General features: G+C 36.7%; 1 protein-coding gene across 3 annotated transcripts in view; it reads left to right on the top strand.

Annotated features, from left to right (window-relative positions):
- Window positions 1-21399, top strand: part of LAMA2 (laminin subunit alpha 2) — a 631935-nt gene that overhangs the window by 534024 nt on the left and 76512 nt on the right. For all 3 annotated transcript variants that reach the window (XM_057489270.1, XM_057489268.1, XM_057489269.1), the window contains 3 exons: window positions 1280-1382; window positions 11436-11552; window positions 12976-13158. In XM_057489270.1, coding sequence (XP_057345253.1) covers window positions 1280-1382; window positions 11436-11552; window positions 12976-13158 — 403 coding nt within the window. The remainder of the gene's footprint in view (window positions 1-1279; window positions 1383-11435; window positions 11553-12975; window positions 13159-21399) is intronic.

Here is a 21399-nt window from a genome sequence, read left to right as displayed (position 1 = left end):
ATTTTTTCAACATAAATGACTCTAATGTGTTGTTACAATATCTAATTTCCAAGGGAAAGTATAGGACTAAAAATTTCTGTGTTCTCAGTTGAATAAAATATTGTCCATTTTCCATAGAATATTTTGCCAGGGTTGTCTTACAGTTCTTTCTGTAAGTGCTAGATATATCTGCACAGTGTCCCATTTTATTTATGTAGGTGTTTCCAGTTTGTATTTTTGTAGATATCCTGGTATTATATAATCAATCTGTTCTGTGAGCAATAGATTATTTAATTCAAAGCTGTTGGTATAATACCTTAAAATGAATTTTATCACAACAATAGCAAGTTCTGTAATCTTTCCTAGTTTATTGCACAAATAATGTGATTGATTAAAAAATGTTAATAAGCTACCACAGATGTCTGTCAAGAGACACATCTGGGATAACTTGAGTTTAGATTTATAACTTCAACAATAAGCACTTAGCATTCTCTAGCTCTTCTTGCACCCTGAAATACTTTTCCAATTTAAAATTTACACATAAGATACTATTTAATTTATCTCTTCATATAAATGCATTATGTAATATTTGCTGAGAAACAAACACTATTAAAATGGATAACTAGACATTCAATTTAAGTGATCCTTTTCCCATATCATTCTATTATCTCTATGTCGCCTTGTTTAATCCAAGCCTCAATAAATACATCTTTGCTAGATGATGATTGTGGTTCAGAGACTGTCATTTAGAAGCTTTTGTTTGCCAGAGTACTTAAGATGCACTTAGAAAAGGAGCAGTGTTCTTTCTCATTTCAACAGCTGTAGGACAGGAACTATCCCCCCAAATACATATATACACACATAAATCAAGTGAAATGTGCCTAGGTATAAAGGCAGTAGATGTGTTTAGTTCTTAATTTGCTCAACCATTCTCTAGTACCTGATAATACTGACCAGTAATGTCCTTGCAACACTCACATATGCTTTGAGCCCCTTCTGTATCTCTTGGTTTCCAAATAATGCTCTCCTGGATTCTTTTGGTCCTCTTTGGGATCCCAGTCACCTTGCCATCCTCACTTTCTATACCTGCCTCTTAAATGATGGGATTTCTAAGGGCTCTGTTCTAGGCCTTCTTTTCTTCTCCCAATAACAGTCTCCTGACTTTAATCACCAGTATGTGCTGGAATCTGTAGCCCAGAACGCTTTCCTGAAAGTAAAATCTTTATACCAACTGCCTGCTACATATCTCTACTCCAAAATTCTATGATTTGGAGTATGTGACACCTTTTTATGTCTACAGGCAACAGGTCCTTGGGGTTCATTAAAAGAAGGTGCCAAAGGCTCTCTTCAGAAAAGCTTTGGGATTCTTAATGAAGCCAAGAAGTTAGCAAATGATGTAAAAGGTTAGTATGACTTCTCTTTATTACTATTTTTAGTTGCAATTTATAGGATATTTTGTCATACTCTTGGAAAAGTGTAATTGTTTCAGCATGAATTTTATGATTTTTATTATCTGGATTCAATGTAAGTAAGCTATCTCACTAGTTTTACAGTATTTTGTCTTCATATCTCATTTTGCACTGGGTAGTATTTCATAATTTTTAAACCTAATTTCAGTAGCATCATTTCATTTATATCTAAAGTACAGTAACTTTTAAATTGAAGCTTGATTAGTTTTTGAGATCACCAAACCCCACTTTGGTTGGGCTTCAGAAATGATAGTCACAAAGTGATGAATCAGGCAGATGTAATATAAATGTCCATTGAAAGTTTTGATTTTGTTAGTGAGTCACATTTCCTAAAACGTTTTCACACCTTTACATACATTTTTCATGTATTTTATTCCTAATTCAGAGATCAAATTGCATAAAATATCTACCCTGATAGATTAAGAGTTTTATATTAAAATGTATTATTCAGTGTAGCTGCTCTCTAGATAAGCTATTTATTATTGTATTCAAATATCTCCTGTTTCTCATTTGTATTGACCTCTGTTGCTGTCTCCTGTCTCATTCCTTACCATTTACTGGCTTGGATCCACCTCCCCAACTTCACTGAAATATTTATGGGCCTTCCAAGTCCCCATGTTTCACAGTATTACTCCTTCTCTTCGAAATAGTTCATTGTCCTTTTTTCTTTTTCATCTAGCAACCTTTTAGTAGAGCTTCAAGATCAAATGTCATCTTCTGCAGGAAACCTAACACCTCCTCTGAATTACATGGTCCTTCTCTGTGCATACCTGTTTCATAAATTTGTTAAGACACTGCAACTATCACTTAGATTCCATCTTCGTGAGGACAGACACAGGTCTTATTTTTAACTTTGCATGTCTAGTGTATAATATCAGAGTAACTCGCTCAAATCAGGAAATAAGCATATTTTTATAAATCAAGGAATGGTGGTGGGCTTTACTAACCTTAGAAAGAGAAGAGGTCTTATAATCATTTATATATGTCACGCTATAAACTAATAGTCCTTGGTCACCAGTAGAGGTTGATATGGAATTATAAGTTCTGTGTCCATCATAGATGGCACTTTGATAGTAAAATGCTTTGGACTGCATATCACAGATGAATTAAGACCCCCTATGTACATAACTGTGTAAGAGATTGCTCTTATTATAACCTATAGATTAACTATAAAGAGTCAAAACCTGTTTTCCTCTTGGATAAGTTGAGTCGATATGATTACTTTGCGGCCACTCTTTCCCATCCGGTATCTCTGCCCAGAGCTGGGACTGAAGTGGGCCGAGTGAGGTGAGTCGTGCACATACAGGGTCAGATCCTGTTTTCATTTACAATTTTAATATTTTGTCCATCATTGATCTTTTTGGAATTATTTCTTACTTTAAGAATATTCCATTAAAATACTTTTATCTTGATTACTCAGTTTTTGGTGCCCCCTCAAATTTCACACCTGAAGTGAATGCCTGACCCTGTCCTTTCCTTTATTTCCCCACAAACACTCATGATTTTAAAAAGACAGAATTCCATTTTTAGGAATTTTCCTTTTTAACTTCTTTTAAAATTTCCTTTTTACCCAAAGGTAAAAGACATCTAAGGACAAGCATGTTAGAAAGGGTTAGGAGACAGAAATGTTCATTAGTTTAAATGTCTTTTTTTGGAGTTCAGGTAGTACATTATTTAAAGTAATGAAAACCCACAAACTACTCAAGTAATAATTCCTCCAGAAATCCAAGCCCAGGCTCTGGCGGAGATGGGAATGTTTTCTTGCTACATTATGACATCTCTCTGATTTGTGGTCAATTATACAAGTTATAAAATGGCTGTTAATCAGGGAAATGCCATGTATTACCACCAGGAACTGCTGAAATAGGCCCTACAGAGCAACTCTTGACAGCAGCTATTAAAATAGAGATTTAGTCATTTCCCTCTCTATGGTGCCTGGAGTTAGAAGGAATAAAAATGGTGAGGCCAGTATACCCTCCATATTTCTAATTTGTTGCTTGGTTCAATTCAGTACAATCCAGTTAGTTGGTAAGCTTTAGTCATGAATGACTGAGCACCACTCCCCACCATTTTTCTGCTGTCCTTGCCTTGAGGGAGCCTGAACTTGCCAGGAGCAATTTGTTTTGCTTTTTAAGTTTTGAATGTGCATTTGTTAAAAGTATATTTGCCCTTGTGTGTGTCTGAGATTTGAAACTAGTCTATATTCACTGACTGAATGTCTAAAGAGATAAAAATCATTTTATTGATGGATATGGGGCTTGCTACAAATTGATGATCGAAAAAGTTAGAAGATGAATTAGTATAGTACCACCATGTGAATAAATACTACTCTGTGGGTTGATGAGATATTTTTGCCAATAAAATAGCCAGTTGAGGCTCTCATGGAATGTGTTCAGGGTAAGGATTGATATAGAGGATGGTATATTAGCAGTTTGAGAATACTAAGATTTTAATAATTACATAGCTTCTGTAGAGAGTAACTTTTCAATTGTATTTACTTCTTAATTTTCGCTCGATTTTGTCTTTGCCTGAAATAAGTGAAATTATTTAATTACTAAGGAACAAAAGTTAACATTTCTGCAAACTGGATGACACTTAGATAAAATTTAAAAATCTATTCCCACACCCAAAAATATCGAATCAGTAAATTTTATGTCAAATTAATTTTCATCAAATTAATCAATGCTTTTTTCCTTTTATACTGTGATCTTCCAACCATTCAGTCTTTTGCCCAAACGTTGTCAGAAAGGTTCCACAATCATGAATGTGATACACTTGCAATTACTAACCTGTTAAGATTCTATGTTGTTATTTTTAATGAGATAAAGGGAATAAATTAGAAAAAAGGAATACTGCAGTGCTGTCAAACCAAAGTATGATGCAGGAGGTAAATGTTATCTAAATCATTCTTTTATTATTAGAGATATATTTCTTTTGAATTTGCACACTACAATTTGCTGGAATCAGCCTTTCCACAGGTAAGTGCGTGAAAGACAGGCAAAATCTTCTCCATTAACAGAAACGATTTTGAACTAAATGGGTGAAATCAAGCCTGGATCCCCTAGCCTACCACAGTCTAGAGAACAAAGCCATCTTTTCCCTTAGAAATTGCTGATTCTTCATACAGAGTTTTAGTTCCTCCTTAGAAACGTTGAGTAGAGAAAACCAAGAAGGTGAAAGAAGTTAGACATGGGTTTAGGAATTGTGAGGAGTGGTAACGTACAGGCAAAGGCAAAATATTGGAAAGGCAAGAACTAGTGGAACCAAAGAGTACTTATCTTACTTAAAGGTATTAAAATTCAGTTTCTTCTACTATACCTTGCTAACCAAAACAAAATGAGCCTGCAGGCCCACAGTCGGGCTTTAGAGCTTGCCCTAGAGGAACCATATGCAGGTTTCAGTGTCTGCTTGTGTTGCTTTCTCATCCCACTGGCTGAAGAGAGGACTCACCTTCCCTGCCACCTTAAGTCCTTGGACACCCTGCTGCTCCAGACCAGTGCACCCCGCCTCTTCTCCTCAGGCTTCTTACTGTGACTCTCTCATGGGAGGAAGAGATGTTCAGATGCAGCTAACAGGAGCCTGCCAAGCCCTGTGTCCATGCTGTACAAAGCTAATTGGCACTTTTGGATCAGGACAGGGTTTCTTGGTAGCATACTTCCCTGTAAACACTGGCCTGCTTAAGTGATCTCAGAGGTTCCATGCATGGTAGCTCTATTATAATATGTGGACAAAAGAGGCACCCAAAGGTGGGACACATCCCTAACAATTGGCAGCAGCTGGGAAAGGGAAGCATAGGAATAACGTCATGAAAAAGGGCTACAAGGATAAGTAGTGGAAAGACTGGGGATCACAATCTCATCAAATCAAATAGCAGGAGGCCAAGGACGGGAATACAGTCCTCCATCTGCCCAACTTTCTTCTTTGCATGGCTGGTCATCCTCCTGCACTGGGTCATGGGGCTGACTTAGGGGCAAGATTCTTTAGAAACCTCAATATTAAGAAGACAAAGGACTGCATAAGTACATGAAGATTTATAGTAAAGTGACTTGAGAGAAATCATACCTTTTATGTTCTTAAAATATCCAAAGATAGAAATATAGTGTAATAAAATTGATAAATTGTATAAAAGAATCATCTATGCATTAATAAACCTGGCCACTTCTCATATATAAAACTAAATCATTTAAGTCCAAGAAACACTAACGATTTGAATAAACTGTATACATACAGCGAAGCCAACTCTTAAGCCCAAGTTAGTCTGGCTCCGAAGTTGATGCTTTTCACCACTGCTGGACAAAATCTCTGGGCTTCTGCCATAGTCCAGAAGGTGACACATTAACATTGATGGCCTAACAAAGGTTTGATAAATGAATGAGTAAGTAGTTTGACTACCTGACTCCCTGAGAGTAGCAGGAAACTTTCATTCCCAGGAAGGTCCAAAACAAGGTTTTCACATGACCTCACACAGGTCCTTTGCCCATTCCAAACTTTCTGCTTCGGAACTACTTCAACATTATTTAAAACTGGTAAATACACCAAGGCAATTATCAGACCAGAGATTAACCTATTCGCTGCGGAGATTAACCTAGTCTCTAATTCAGAAGGATTTTCCAGAACAAAAAATGAAATTCCTGTGTAGGAAATAGCAGTGATACGGAATAATTGATTTTTTTTTTAAAGAAATCCTAAAAAGAGGATTTTTTTTTTTTGGTAAAGGAGAAAATCAGAATTGATAACAAGTCTGTTAAAGTAGTGGTTCATAATTATGTACTTGTAATGAAAACATTCCTTGCAAAATGTTATCTAGATGGCATTTTGACAGCAGATTCCATTTAACCAGATCCCTTAAAAATAATTAGCATTTTTATTTATTTCACCCTTGGATTCTCACAAAGTACTTATTTTGTTTATATGTACCCTGTTTGTATTTTAAAAAATTAAAACTGCATTTGAGTAGCTTGAATTTTAATAGTCAAATAGAACATTTCCATCAAAATCTATAAAAATCATTCCTATATTAGTTAAAAACTCTTTTCAACATTATTTAAAACTGGTAAATATACCAAGGCAATTATCAGACCAGTGTGAATTATCAAGTAATGTCAATTACTTTGTTACCATTTACTTTGGTAAATCCAGTACTTTCTCATACATCCTCCAATCTATTCTCCGTTTCAGTCATATGAAGGAAGATGTTATCATTTTACACATATAAAAAGGAATAGAAATAGCATTTGAACCCACATTTTCCAACTCTAAGTCCTATAATGGTATCATTGTACCACACTACATTTTTAATGACTAGAATTGTGTAAAAGACATTACTGATGATCAAATAAATAACTTGTAACAGCTTTAAAGTATTATCACTTAGGTCAGTGTTACTAGTTCTAATTTAACTAAACTCTAATTCATATTTAGCACTGTGCCAGGAACACAGTAAACATGAATAAATATGTATTATTAATGGCAGTGACATACAACTCTGTCTAGTGATTTTCAGTCTGAATATGTCTACCTTGCCCAGTTTCATGGATATGCAACAAAGGGAAGTGACGTTATCAGGAATGCTCACAGTGTACCCATGCTGCCCTGCTCCTTTCCCTCACTCTGAGCTCTGTCTCTGACAAACCCCGTCCTGGACATTTGTCTTCTAATGTCTGATGACAGGATGAGAAAGTGGGAGCCAAAGCTGAAGAAGTACATGCAGAGCCTTTGAGGTTTGGCTGGTGTGATACTTAGAGAGAAGACAAAGAGAATGACTTGGCTACATATATTGCATATGAGAGCTGAAGAAATAAGGAGAGGATATCCTATAAAATGTCACTGTGTGACTGCAATGGGGTGTGGGGGGTACTTGATAATATGGGTGAATATAGTAACCACAATGTTCATTATGTGAAACCTTCATAAGAGTGTATATCAATGATGCCTTAATAAAAAAAGAAAGTCACTGTGGATTATAAATCGGATCCTTTTCTGGTTCTCCAAAAATTACATCTAAAAAATTGGGTTGGATTTTCTTTTAACTATCAGTCATGCTGTCTCATTGTCCATGTTACAGTTCAAACTGCACCGCAGGCATTCCTCCCCACATTTTGGGTATAGGGAAGCTCTGCCTCATATGTCTTTTCATTTAAGCCAGATTTGAAATGCTCATTTTTGGAGGTTTTCTTTGTTGTGATTTTGTAAGTTTCCCACATTAAAATCTGCAGTTCTTCTCTGTACACAACTTCAACTCACCTAATTCTATTGACAAAGCTATAAATTACTCAGATTTGGTTTGAGAAATTCCAGAAACAATTTCAGAAAAAATTATAGGTTGTAAGAAAGGATAAATTAAGAAGAAATCAGAGTCAAACAGCTTAGACAGAGAAATCAGTGGGATCAGAATATTCACACTTTGACTTTCTGGTACAGAAGGTGGAGGATCAAAATTACTGCTTTGGAATTTAAGGGACAGTAACAATGATCTCCAGATCAGTTTTCTGAATAACTGGACTGATTGTTCAGACACTATTTGCTCAGAATTCATAGAATAGCATAAACCATATGATGCCCTTTATGTTAATGGATTTTTCACTGTATATGAATATCTTGCTTGCCTGAACATTTTGAATGCTTCATTATTTAAAAAATCAAATCCAGTCAAGAAGCCAAGAAATGAAATTTGTACTATTCCACCCCCTTAACTGATGAAAACTTCGAAGTTAATATCAAAACAACAGCCCTTTAACTATTCTCAAAAAATTCATTTAGATATCCCAGTCGTAATCAGACTGGCTTTGTTTCTGCATGTATACTTTCAATAACCTATCCAAAAATTTGAGTATAACAGTGAAAAGAAGCGAATAATACTTCTTAAAAGAAAGATGAATTGTGATTGACAGAGAAGAAAATCTAATGACTTGGAAAGTATATTTTGAGGAACTAGAATTGAAAATAATAATATAGCAGTGACTGAAATGGGAATATTGATGTTTTAGAGCCATGCTTTGCTGGAATATTTTATGGTTTGTTTTTCAGTGATGTCAGGTCTTTGGCTTGGAAAGCAGATGCCTTGACCAATATTACATGCTTATTTTACTGTAGTATAACAGTGATTTAATCTGTCTGCCTATAAAACCCTTATATGAAATGGAGTGGATCATTAATTAATATGTTCAGTACTCTTTTTCACATCCAGAACACTGACAGTGAAGAATCCTCCATCCGTCTTCTTACCCCTTTGTCATTCTTCCCAAATGAAGAACAATAAAGCCAGGATTGTTCTCCAGCTGCCAGTGGCCTGCTCGGTTCCCCTAAGAAGCCAGGTGCACCTCCTCTGCAAGGGGTGGGCACACACCAAATCCAGACTCTCCTGGCTCTGCTCTGAGATGTAGTCTCTCCTGGTCTGTCCATCGGGGTACCAGGAAACTGATGAAAATGGCAGTCTTGATGTTGGCAAATAACAGTCTTTCCTAGTTGAAATTGTTTAAGTAGTTGTTTTCTGTTTTGTACAGTTTTAAATAAAAGAACAGAAATAGCTACACAGAGAAAACAATTAACCAGCATAACCAGGTATAAAATGAAAGGTTGTGGTACACCAGCCCGCATACCACTATTAACTCCCTTAGGTTTTCTGTGCCAATCCATCTGCTCTAAGTACTATCGAGGTTCTCTGGTATGTTCTTCCCCACCTACCCACTACCGGCTCCCACCCTCTCAAGTTTTTGTATATCTGTCAGCACATATATAGTGTTCCTTGCTGATTTCCATGGCAAGGACTTAAGGATCTTTTTTTTTTCCTATCTGTACCTACTCATCTAATTCTTTTTAAAAACTTATATATACCATTGTATGGATATGCCATATTGATATAAACAGTCCCTAATACTGAACACTTTTGCTGTTTTCTTTCTTTATAACCTTACAAATATATAAGGAATATCATGGAAGATACATATTAATAAACTTTTTCAAGTGTCTTTTAGGGTTAATTTCTGGTAGTGCCATTGCTGGGCCAAATACATCCCTATTTAAAATTCTGATCAATTTACTAGCTTGCTCTTCAAAAAAATGGCATCAATTTTCATTTCCACCGACACTCAAGAACACTTTGTATTATCAGACATTTAGTTTTGCCATATCTGATGGATGAGAAATGATATCTCACTGTTCCTTTGCTTTACAGTTCTTTAATTATGATAATGTTGAGTGCTTTATTTTAGTTTGGTAATTGATTATTGCTATTTATTGTGCCCTATTTATTCTTATCTTTCTTTCATTATCCTTAAAAATGTGGAACATATACTTGCCTGTCATTTTGCATGTAGCCATTGCTAATTCTCTCCAAACCATTCCGGATTGATTATGTACACACTGCTCATGTGAGGCTCAGAAGATTTCTTTAGCTGGGCCCAGTTTGTTAAGGCAACCAAGGAGAAAACTGAGAAGGACAGATAAGCCTGGAAGAAAAGAGGGGGAAAGGCTAGGGAGCAAGCGGGACTGTGGAAGGGCACTGCTACCTGAAAAGCTGTAGGTAACCCTGGTTCTGTCTCCCACCTGGTTTTGTCTCCCAACCCCAAATGTGATCAAGAGCGTAACATCTGGAATGAGACTGCATGGATCTGAGTCCCAACTGTGCCATTTACTAATCATGAAAATTTAGGAAACTTCCTTAAATTCTTGAAGCCTCAATTTCCTCATTTGTAAATTGGAGATGGCAATAGTACATAGATCATAAAAGTTATCGTGAGGATTATAATAGTAAACGTGGCACATACACACATGTGCACCGGCTGCCATTCGCTACTTTCGTCAAATGCTGGCCAGGCCAGGAGGGCATCCCTCTCTTTCTAGGCCCTTTCTCAGTTCTTCTTCTTAGCTGGGGACTCTACCTTTTATTTACATTTTACATTTCTGTGGATCTAATTTAAACAATTAGCATGCATCTCCCAAGGGAGCAAATATTATGGCACAATAAACTCTTGAAATTGTCTTAAAAAAATGATCTGCTTTATCCAGTCAGAAGTAAAAAGTGTTGTAGGAAGCACAGGTTTTTTCTCTCTCATTTTTTTCAATTCTACTTTTTACTAATAAATGATGGAAGATAAGGAAGACAGATTCAGCCTTAAGATACATTTTCAGTTTGATACATATCTAAGCAAGATTTCTAAACTTACATTCTTCTATCAGAAGGTTGAATATTTACTTACTTTCCCCTAAAAGATTTCATAAATTTTACCTTTTATTTTGTTACACTCAAGCTCTAAACTGCTTAGTTACTATTATAATACAAACTAAAGTTTGGACAGTGTTAAAAACTAGCAGAAAGAAACGGAGAACTTACACTTGTAATATTACATTATCTCCAGCAAATGATATTTTTTAATGTTAAAGAAATCATGCCAAGGTAGCAGAAAAATTCTGTATAAGGCCTATTTGAAGGCAAGTAGTAAATACTTTTATCTTTATAAAATTTAGTTTATCAGAAATGTGCTAGAAATTGTTTTTTCATTCCTTTGATTTTTATTTCTGTTTCAAAAAACTATTAATGTGATATTTACTCAAGTTAGGAGATTCTGCTCAGCAATCAAATATATTTGAAGTTTTTAAAAGCTATTCAAATGATCCATTTTTAAAATAAAAATTTTAAAATAAGTACCATTAATAGGAATGATGTCAAGAGGGCATCATTACAAATGCAACAAAGAAATGATTTTTCTAAAGTTTTTTTCTCCATAGAAAATCATCTAATTAAGTCAGGTAAAGATCAGAGACCAAGAAGAAAATATAATTATTGAACATGTTGAAGAGTCAAATGGTCATTTTATAAAAACATATTATGATCTGAATTATGTTTATGGATATATGCCAATAAAATTAATTAAATCAATTTTCTTGCTTTTTATGAATTTTAGGTTAAAATAACCTGAAATTGCATATTTACATATGAGTTCACAGATTATTAAAATTGTTTCATCTTTTTTTGTTTTCTGTTCACAGAAAATGATAACCATCTGAATGGCCTGAAAACCAGATTAGAAAATGCAGATGTCAGAAATGGGGATCTCCTGAGAGCTTTGAATGACACTTTGGGAAAGTTATCAGCCATTCCAAACGGTAAGCATTTAGGACACTGGAAACTGTGTCAGTTGACCTGAACTTTTAACATGTGTTCTAACTTTTGACAATTTTTTTCACCACTGCACTTGTACTGTTGTCAGGAAACTAGATACTGGTTTTCTAACTTACGATGATGTTTTGTGAGAATGAGAAACCACACTTTATACTGTGAAATTTCTTACCTTTGTTACTGTAACTGATATTTGTAGGAATATGTTACAGAAAGGAAATCAGAACCATCTTATTATTTATGTTTCAGTTCAGGAAATCCTTTATTAGTGGGAAAGAATAAAATCATACAGACACTGATCTCTACAATGTTGTTATACCTTCACCAAAGTCACCTATGGTGACTTTGCAGTACCTATGGTAATAGGTAAGAACCAACTGCCTTTCAGCACATATTTCCTGGGAAATCTTTAGTTCCTTACATATTTAGGCTTTCAAAACATTAAGTCTGTAATATCTTCCTACTTTTTATAAGTACTTGAAGTTATTGCTTGTAGTTACTGAAAGCACTATTCTTTTGGGCATACTATTTTTATATTTTTAGAAGCATGATATAATAATGACAAGGGTGGCTAACATTTATTGAATACTTACTTAGTATGCTTATATAATTGTATGCAATCTTCATACTAATCCTACAAGATGAATTGCATTATTATCCCCACTTTACAGATGACAAACTGAGGCACAAGATACTGAAGGCCATTGTTAAAAGCAGCATATAAGAGACTTGAATCCCACAGTTAAACCTCAGAGCCTGTGCTCTTAACACTAATCTACACATACTAGTAGGCATCTATATGTACAGTGTATATATACTAGTTATGATCAAGGAAACAAATATATTCATTTTTGTAACAGTAAATAATAATATGTTAATTATTTTAACATTAAAACATCCAAAATAACTTGCCAGATTTCCATGTCTTCTCATCAGTAGCAAGGACACACACAGAAAATTTCCAGTGCTGTAAACAAATGCTCAAGCACATAATCTGACACACCTGAAAAAAGTCTGTCCTTAAACTGAAATACATTCTACCCACTCTGGATGTGCAGATTAAGTCTTAAGCCTAGTTCTGATGAAGCTATATGACCCATGTGGATACATTTCTCTCTCTAATATGTTCAGCAGCAAATCACAATAAATCCTGATACAATGACCATTCAGAACAACTACTTTGCTATCTTAAGAGTTAATCAGATATTCATCACTGAAGTCCCCAAGAAAATTTAATTTAGCTAAAATTTCACTTCATTTGCCACAACATCAATGAGACCAAAGTTCAGCCTTTCCCTTTGCGCATGTGTCCCTGAGGTTGGCCAGCTGTAGCCTCCCTGTGACAAATATGGGTTAAGCCACTAACTCCACACCCTCTATTTTGTTTCTCATACCCTCTTCTGTTGACAGACACAGTCACTAAGCTGCAAGCCATTAAGGACAAAGCAAGACAAGCCAATGACACAGCCAAAGACGTGCTGGCACAAATTAAAGATCTCCACCAGAATCTTGATGGCCTGAAGAAAAACTACAATCAACTAGCAGACAGCGTGGCCAAAACAAATGCTGTGGTGAAAGATCCGTCAAAGAACAGTAAGATGTCCTTTTTCGCTTCAATTATGTCACTTATTTCTTCAGATTATAAAAGAATTGTACAATCGTAACTGCCAGAGCTGAAAGAGAGCCTCAGAGTGATGTGGTCGGCCCTCCTCAGAGTGATGTGGTCGGCCCTCCTCATCGCAGGCCTGGGTTAAGGACCTGAGTGCCCTGCAGTGCCAGAACTAGACTCTGAGTTTCCCGGTGCTGCCCTGCTGTATTTTTCATCCAAATTTTGTCTAATCGTGAGGAAATTAGGAATTTTCAACATCTGCAAAGTCTGATATTTGGTATAGGGATGTAGAATACTCTTTAATCCTTTAGTGTAATTGAAAATACAGTTGCCCTTGGGAAATTACATCTGCAGAGTTGGTGAACTTCCATGGAATGTAGTGGTCAAGGAGCACACTTACTAGCAGGCCTGTTAGGACAGGATATTAAAATGTTGTAAACGTGAAATACACTGAAAGTCAAAAATCTTGATATTTTATTATTTAGATTGCAGTTCGTTAACATTTTCAGGAAATTAAAGTTTTTATCTCATTTATCAAGGAGAATATTTCTACCTATCTTTAGTATGTTACATTAAATCAGTAGTGTGTTAATAAAGATTTACTGAGAAAATGTGGGCACACTTACTATAATGATAATTTAAGTTATTAAATGTAGTCAATAACATTAGGATTTTTTTTATAGTCCTTTTTTCCATTCTACCAAGTGATAAGACATTATCTTAGGAGGTGATTTTCCCAAAGGAGATGTGTGATTTTTTGTTACTCTCAAGAGACTAACCTTCTTTGTATACCAATATTTTCATTGAGTATCAAGATATTTGTGGCATGCAATAACAAAAACAGTTATCCATATTATAATGCTATAAAATTTGGATTTGTTTGGGCAGCAGAGCCTGATTTTATAGCACGCAGCCTCCAACCAAATGCTAATGACCCTATGAGATCATATATACTAGATAAAGGAGCATGACTCCTTCTTGAGCAAGGAAGAATGCAAACGTCACATGCACTTCAGAGCTAGAGAGAAGAATTTATTCTTTGCCATTTCTTCGAGAAAGAAAAAGTGGAAATACAGTCATTTTTAAATTTTGTCTTATGTAAGCCAAGAGATGGCTTCTTTCTGTAGTTCAGGATTCCATCTGAATAAATGAATTTAGATAGATGCCACATCACAATATCCCATCCCAAAACTGAATGAAAATAAGTTTCAAATATCACCCTCTCTTCTTTGTTTTATAATTTAAGATACCATTTTATTTGATGTCAGATTGATTCTCAATTGATAATGGACTTTTCTGAATATTTATCTCTAACTATTTTTATCCTATTCCCTATGAAGAGATAGTCAATTGTTTATAATATTAATTAAACTGGGTCTGTTTTCTATCTTGCCAGAAGATTATGGTTTCTTTGAAAATGAACAGTAGCCTGCTGTATGACATGTTTTTATGTACTTTCATTTGGTAACATTTGTTTGACTTAAAATGGGGTATATTTGGACCTCTTGTGAAAAGTACCATTTTTTTTTTTGCATAGTCACTACTTTACATAAAAACATTTCCTCATAAATTTTCTAATCTCTTTTTGCTTTACTTCCATATGAAATTATCTGCAGAAATCAGTATGTATATGTTTACTTGCATACTTTTAGTAACTCTATGCTTGATTGTCTGTTGCAAAAAGCTTCAGCTTTGCATGTTACCATGTTTGGTATTGCTTTAAATATTATACACCTACTCCTAGTGTCACAGTATTAATGCTAAATGTATAAAACGATTCTTCCTTTACCAAGGGTTAGTAGGAAGATGTATTTAATATGAAATGTCAACTGTGTTATAAAGAATTCGTGGAATAGCTGTATGATAACTCACATAAAAGTGGAAAACTGAATTCCTCCACAAATGAAACTACATTATGCTTCTGAGAACACAAATTCAGCCACTGAAATGCAAGTGACTTCTTTGCTGTAGGATTGAAATAGGTCTGTGTTGTTACTTTCCCCTCCCAAAGCCCACTTCTCCCCCACCTTATAAGTAATATTTCTCAACTTCTAGAAAATTATTTTTAGAGAAGCACATAATAAAATTAATAAAATTAGATCTTAACAAATGAGCAAACCTTGGGATATAAGAATACTCTCAAATGTCCCTTAGTTTAAATTCAAAGTTGAAAATAAAACTGCAAAATAGTAAATAATAAATAAAATCCAACATATCAAAACCTGGGAAATATGACCAAAGCTGCCCTCAGTGGAAAATGAGTGCAATTACATTAGTAAACAAGCAAGTTAAGAAATCAACTCTGTAAATTAGACAAAATAACCAGGAAAGAAAAAAAATGAAAAGAATATTAATGAATTAGAAGACAGAGAAAAACAATATACTTGGAATATCCAAGAGGTGACTCTTTAGGAATATAAATACAAAAATATTTAGATGTTTGGCAGACTTAATCAAGAAAAATAAAACACAAATAGGCAAAATTCTAAAGGAGCTATAACTAGATAAGGGAGGAAATTTAATATAGAAGAGAGTACTTGGCAAAACTCTATGCTAAAAATTTTAAAGCATAAAAAACAGGGGTGGGGCAGAAGATGGCGGCGTGAGTAGAGCAGCGGAAATCTCCTCCCCAAACAACATATATCTATGAAAATATAACAAAGACAACCCTTCCTAGAATAAAGACCAGAGGACACAGGACAATATCCAGACCACATCCACACCTGAGAGAACCCAGCGCCTCGCGAAGGGGGTAAGATACAAGCCCCGGCCCCGCGGGAGCCGAGCGCCCCTCCCCCCAGCTCCCGGCGGGAGAAGAGCAGGCAGAGCGGGAGGGAGACGGAGCCCAGGACTGCCGAGCACCCAGCCCCTGCCATCCGGGCCAGAGTGCAGGGCGCTCGATACTGGGAAAACAGGGCAGCAAGAACAGTGAGCAGGCACTGGAGGCTGGGCGACAGAGGACATAAGAAAAGCGCGCGACCATTTTTTTTTTTTGCTTTTTTGCTGCTTTGTTTTGGCGAGCGCTGTTTGGAAGTCTTAAAGGGACAGGGACCCCAATATTAGGGAAACAGGGCAGAAAGACCGGTGAGCAGAGGCCTGAGGCTGGCACCGGAGAATAAAGAAAAACGAACGACCACCTTTTTTTTTTTAATTAAAAATTTTTTTTTTTTTTAATTAAAAAAATTTTTTTTCTTGTTTTTTTTTGTGGTCGTTGTTTTGTTTTGGCGGGTGCTTTTTGGAAGTCTTAAAGGGGCAGGGCGGGCCACTTAATCCAGAGGTAGGGAATCCGGGACCTCTGGGCACCCTAACCCCTGGGCTGCAGGGAGCAGGGAGGCCTCTTACGGAGATAAATAGCCTCCCAGCAGCTCCTGCTCCAACGCGACTCCACCATTTTGGAGTAGCTGCCCGAGCCAGGCCACGCCCACAGCAACAGCGGAGATTAACCCCATAGCAGCCGGGCAGGAAGCAGAAACCCTGTCTGCGCGCAGCTGCGCAGCACAAGCCACTAGAGGCCGCTGTTCTCCCAGGAGAGGAGGGCCACAAACCAACAAGAAAGGAAGTCCTTCCAGCCGTCACTCGTCCCAGTTCTGCAGACTATTCCTATCACCATGAAAAGGCAAAGCTACAGGCAGACAAAGATCACAGAGACAACACCAGAGAAGGAGACAGACCTAACCAGTCTTCCTGACAAAGAATTCAAAATAAGAATCATAAACATGCTGACAGAGATGCAGAGAAATACGCAAGAAAAATGGGATGAAGTCCGGAAAGAGATCACAGATGCCAGAAAGGAGATCGCAGAAATGAAACAAACTCTGGAAGGGTTTATAAGCAGAATGGATAGAATGCAAGAGGCCATTGATGGAATTGAAATCAGAGAACAGGAACGCATGGAAGCTGACATAGAGAGAGACAAAAGGATCTCCAGGAATGAAACAATATTAAGAGAACTGTGTGACCAATCTAAAAGGAGCAATATCCGTATTATAGGGGTCCCAGAAGAAGAAGAGAGAGGCAAAGAGATGGAAAGTATCTTAGAAGAAATAATTGCTGAAAACTTCCCCACACTGGGGGAGGAAGTAATCAAACAGACCACGGAAATACACAGAACCCCCAACAGAAAGGATCCAAGAAGGGCAACACCAAGACACATAATAATTAAAATGGCAAAGATCAAGGACAAGGAAAGAGTGTTAAAGGCAGCTAGAGAGAAAAAGGTCACCTATAAAGGGAAACCCATCAGGCTAACGTCAGATTTCTCAACAGAAACCCTACAGGCCAGAAGAGAATGGCATGATATATTTAATACAATGAAACAGAAGGGACTTGAACCAAGGATACTGTATCCAGCACGACTATCATTCAAATATGACGGTGGGATTAAACAATTCCCAGACAAAAGCTGAGGGAATTTGCTTTCCACAAACCACCTCTACAGAACATCTTACAGGGACTGCTCTAGATGGGAGCACTCCTAGAAAGAGCACAGCACAAAACACCCAACATATGAAGAATCGAGGAGGAGGAACAAGAAGGGAGAGAAGAAAAGAATCTCCAGACAGTGTATATAACAGCTCAATAAGCGAGCTAAGTTAGGCAGTAAGATACTAAAGAGGCTAACCTTGAACCTTTGGTAACCACGAATTTAAAGCCTGCAATGGCAATAAGTACATATCTTTCAATAGTCACCCTAAATGTTAATGGGTTGAATGCACCAATCAAAAGACACAGAGTAACAGAATGGATAAAAAAGCAAGACCCATCTATATGCTGCTTACAAGAAACTCACCTCAAACCCAAAGACATGTACAGACTAAAAGTCAAGGGATAGAAAAACATATTTCAAGCAAACAACAGTGAGAAGAAAGCAGGGGTTGCAGTACTAATATCAGACAAAGTACACTTCAAAACAAAGAAAGTAACAAGAGATAAAGAAGGACACTACATAATGATAAAGGGCTCAGTCAAACAAGAGGATATAACCATTCTAAATATATATGCACCCAACAGAGGAGCACCAGCATATGTGAAACAAATACTAACAGAACTAAAGGGGGATATAGACTGCAATGCATTCATTCTAGGAGACTTCAACACACCACTCACCCCAAAGGATAGATCCACTGGGCAGAAAATAAGTAAGGACACGGAAGCACTGAACAACACAGTAGAGCAGATGGACCTAATAGACATCTATAGAACTCTACATCCAAAAGCAGCGGGATATACATTCTTCTCAAGTGCACATGGAACATTCTCCAGAATAGACCACATACTAGGCCACAAAAAGAGCCTCAGAAAATTCCAAAAGATTGAAATCCTACCAACCAACTTTTCAGACCACAAAGGCGTAAAACTAGAAATAAACTGTACAAAGAAAGCAAAGAGGCTCACAAACACATGGAGGCTTAACAACACGCTCCTAAATAATCAATGGATCAATGACCAAATCAAAATGGAGATCCAGCAATATATGGAAACAAATGACAACAACAACACTAAGCCCCAACTTCTGTGGGACACAGCAAAAGCAGTCTTAAGAGGAAAGTACATAGCAATCCAAGCATATTTAAAAAAGGAAGAGCAATCCCAAATAAATGGTCTAATGTCACAATTATCGAAATTGGAAAAAGAAGAACAGATGAGGCCTAAGGTCAGCAGAAGGAGGGACATAATAAAGATCAGAGAAGAAATAAATAAAATTGAGAAGAATAAAACAATAGCAAAAATCAATGAAACCAAGAGCTGGTTCTTCGAGAAAATAAACAAAATAGATAAGCCTCTAGCCAGACTTATTAAGAAGAAAAGAGGTCAACACAAATCAACAGTATCAGAAACGAGAAAGGAAAAATCACGACGGACCCCACGGAAATGCAAAGAATTATTGGAGAATACTATGAAAACCTATATGCTAACAAGCTGGGAAACCTAGGAGAAATGGACAACTTCCTAGAAAAATATAACCTTCCAAGATTGACCCAGGAAGAAACAGAAAATCTAAACAGACCAATTACCAGCAACGAAATTGAAGAGGTAATCAAAAAACTACCAAAGAACAAAACCCCCGGGCCAGATGGATTTACCTCGGAATTTTATCAGACATACAGGGAAGACATAATACCCATTCTCCTTAAAGTCTTCCAAAAAATAGAGGAGGAGGGGATACTCCCAAACTCATTCTATGAAGCTAACATCACCCTAATACCAAAACCAGGCAAAGACCCCACCAAAAAAGAAAACTACAGACCAATATCCCTGATGAACGTAGATGCAAAAATACTCAACAAAATATTAGCAAACCGAATTCAAAAATACATCAAAAGGATCATACACCATGACCAAGTGGGATTCATTCCAGGGATGCAAGGATGGTACAACATTCGAAAGTCCATCAACATCATCCACCACATCAACAAAAAGAAAGACAAAAACCACATGATCATCTCCATAGATGCTGAAAAAGCATTTGACAAAGTTCAACATCCATTCATGTTAAAAACTCTCAGCAAAATGGGAATAGAGGGCAAGTACCTCAACATAATAAAGGCCATCTATGATAAACCCACAGCCAACATTATATTGAACAGCGAGAAGCTGAAAGCATTTCCTCTGAGATCGGGAACTAGACAGGGATGCCCACTCTCTCCACTGTTATTTAACATAGTACTGGAGGTCCTAGCCACGGCAATCAGACAAAATAAAGAAATACAAGGAATCCAGATTGGTAAAGAAGAAGTTAAACTGTCACTATTTGCAGATGACATGATACTGTACATAAAAAACCCTAAAGACTCCACCCCAAAACTACTAGAACTGATATCGGAATACAGCAAAGTTGCAGGATACAAAATCAACACACCGAAATCTGTGGCTTTCCTATACACTAGCAATGAACCAACAGAGAGAGAAATCAGGAAAACAACTCCATTCACAATTGCATCAAAAAAAATAAAATACCTAGGAATAAACCTAACCAAAGAAGTGAAAGACTTATACTCTGAAAACTACAAGTCACTCTTAAGAGAAATTAAAGGGGACACTAACAGATGGAAACTCATCCCATGCTCGTGGCTAGGAAGAATTAATATCGTTAAAATGGCCATCCTGCCCAAAGCAATATACAGATTTGATGCAATCCCTATAAAACTACCAGCAACATTCTTCAATGAACTGGAACAAATAATTCAAAAATTCATATGGAAACACCAAAGACCCCGAATAGCCAAAGCAATCCTGAGAAAGAAGAATAAAGTAGGGGGGATCTCACTCCCCAACTTCAAGCTCTACTATAAAGCCATAGTAATCAAGACAATTTGGTACTGGCACAAGAACAGAGCCACAGACCAATGGAACAGACTAGAGAATCCAGACATTAACCCAGACATATATGGTCAATTAATATTTGATAAAGGAGCCATGGACATACAATGGCAAAATGACAGTCTCTTCAACAGGTGGTGCTGGCAAAACTGGACAGCTACATGTAGGAGAATGAAACTGGACCATTGTCTAACCCCATATACAAAAGTAAACTCAAAATGGATCAAAGACCTGAATGTAAGCCATGAAACCATTAAACTCCTGGAAGAAAACATAGGCGAAAACCTCTTAGACATAAACATGAGTGACCTCTTCTTGAACATATCTCCCCGGGCAAGGAAAACAACAGCAAAAATGAGTAAGTGGGACTATATTAAGCTGAAAAGCTTCTGTACAGCAAAAGACACCATCAATAGAACAAGAAGGATCCCTACAGTATGGGAGAATATATTCATAAATGACATCCCGATCCAATAAAGGGTTGACATCCAAAATATATAAAGAGCTAATGTACCTCAACAAACAAAAAGCAAATAATCCAATTAAAAAAATGGGCAGAGGACTGAACAGACAGTTCTCCAAAGAAGAAATACAGATGGCCAACAGACACATGAAAAGATGCTCCACATCGCTAATTATCAGAGAAACGCAAATTAAAACTACAATGAGGTATCACCTCACACCAGTAAGGATGGCTGCCATCCAAAAGACAAACAACAACAAATGTTGGCGAGGCTGTGGAGAAAGGGGAACCCTCCTACACTGCTGGTGGGAATGTAAACTTGTTCAACCATTGTGGAAAGCAGTATGGAGGTACATCAAAATGCTCAAAACAGACCTACCATTTGACCCAGGAATTGCACTCCTAGGAATTTACCCTAAGAATGCAGCAATCAAGTATGAGA

The sequence above is a fragment of the Manis pentadactyla genome, chromosome 12 (genome assembly GCF_030020395.1).
Source record: "Manis pentadactyla isolate mManPen7 chromosome 12, mManPen7.hap1, whole genome shotgun sequence".
NCBI classification, from domain to species: Eukaryota; Metazoa; Chordata; class Mammalia; order Pholidota; family Manidae; genus Manis; species Manis pentadactyla.
The sequence above is the reverse complement of the archived record's forward strand: the minus strand, read 5'-3'. Positions and strand labels throughout refer to the sequence as shown.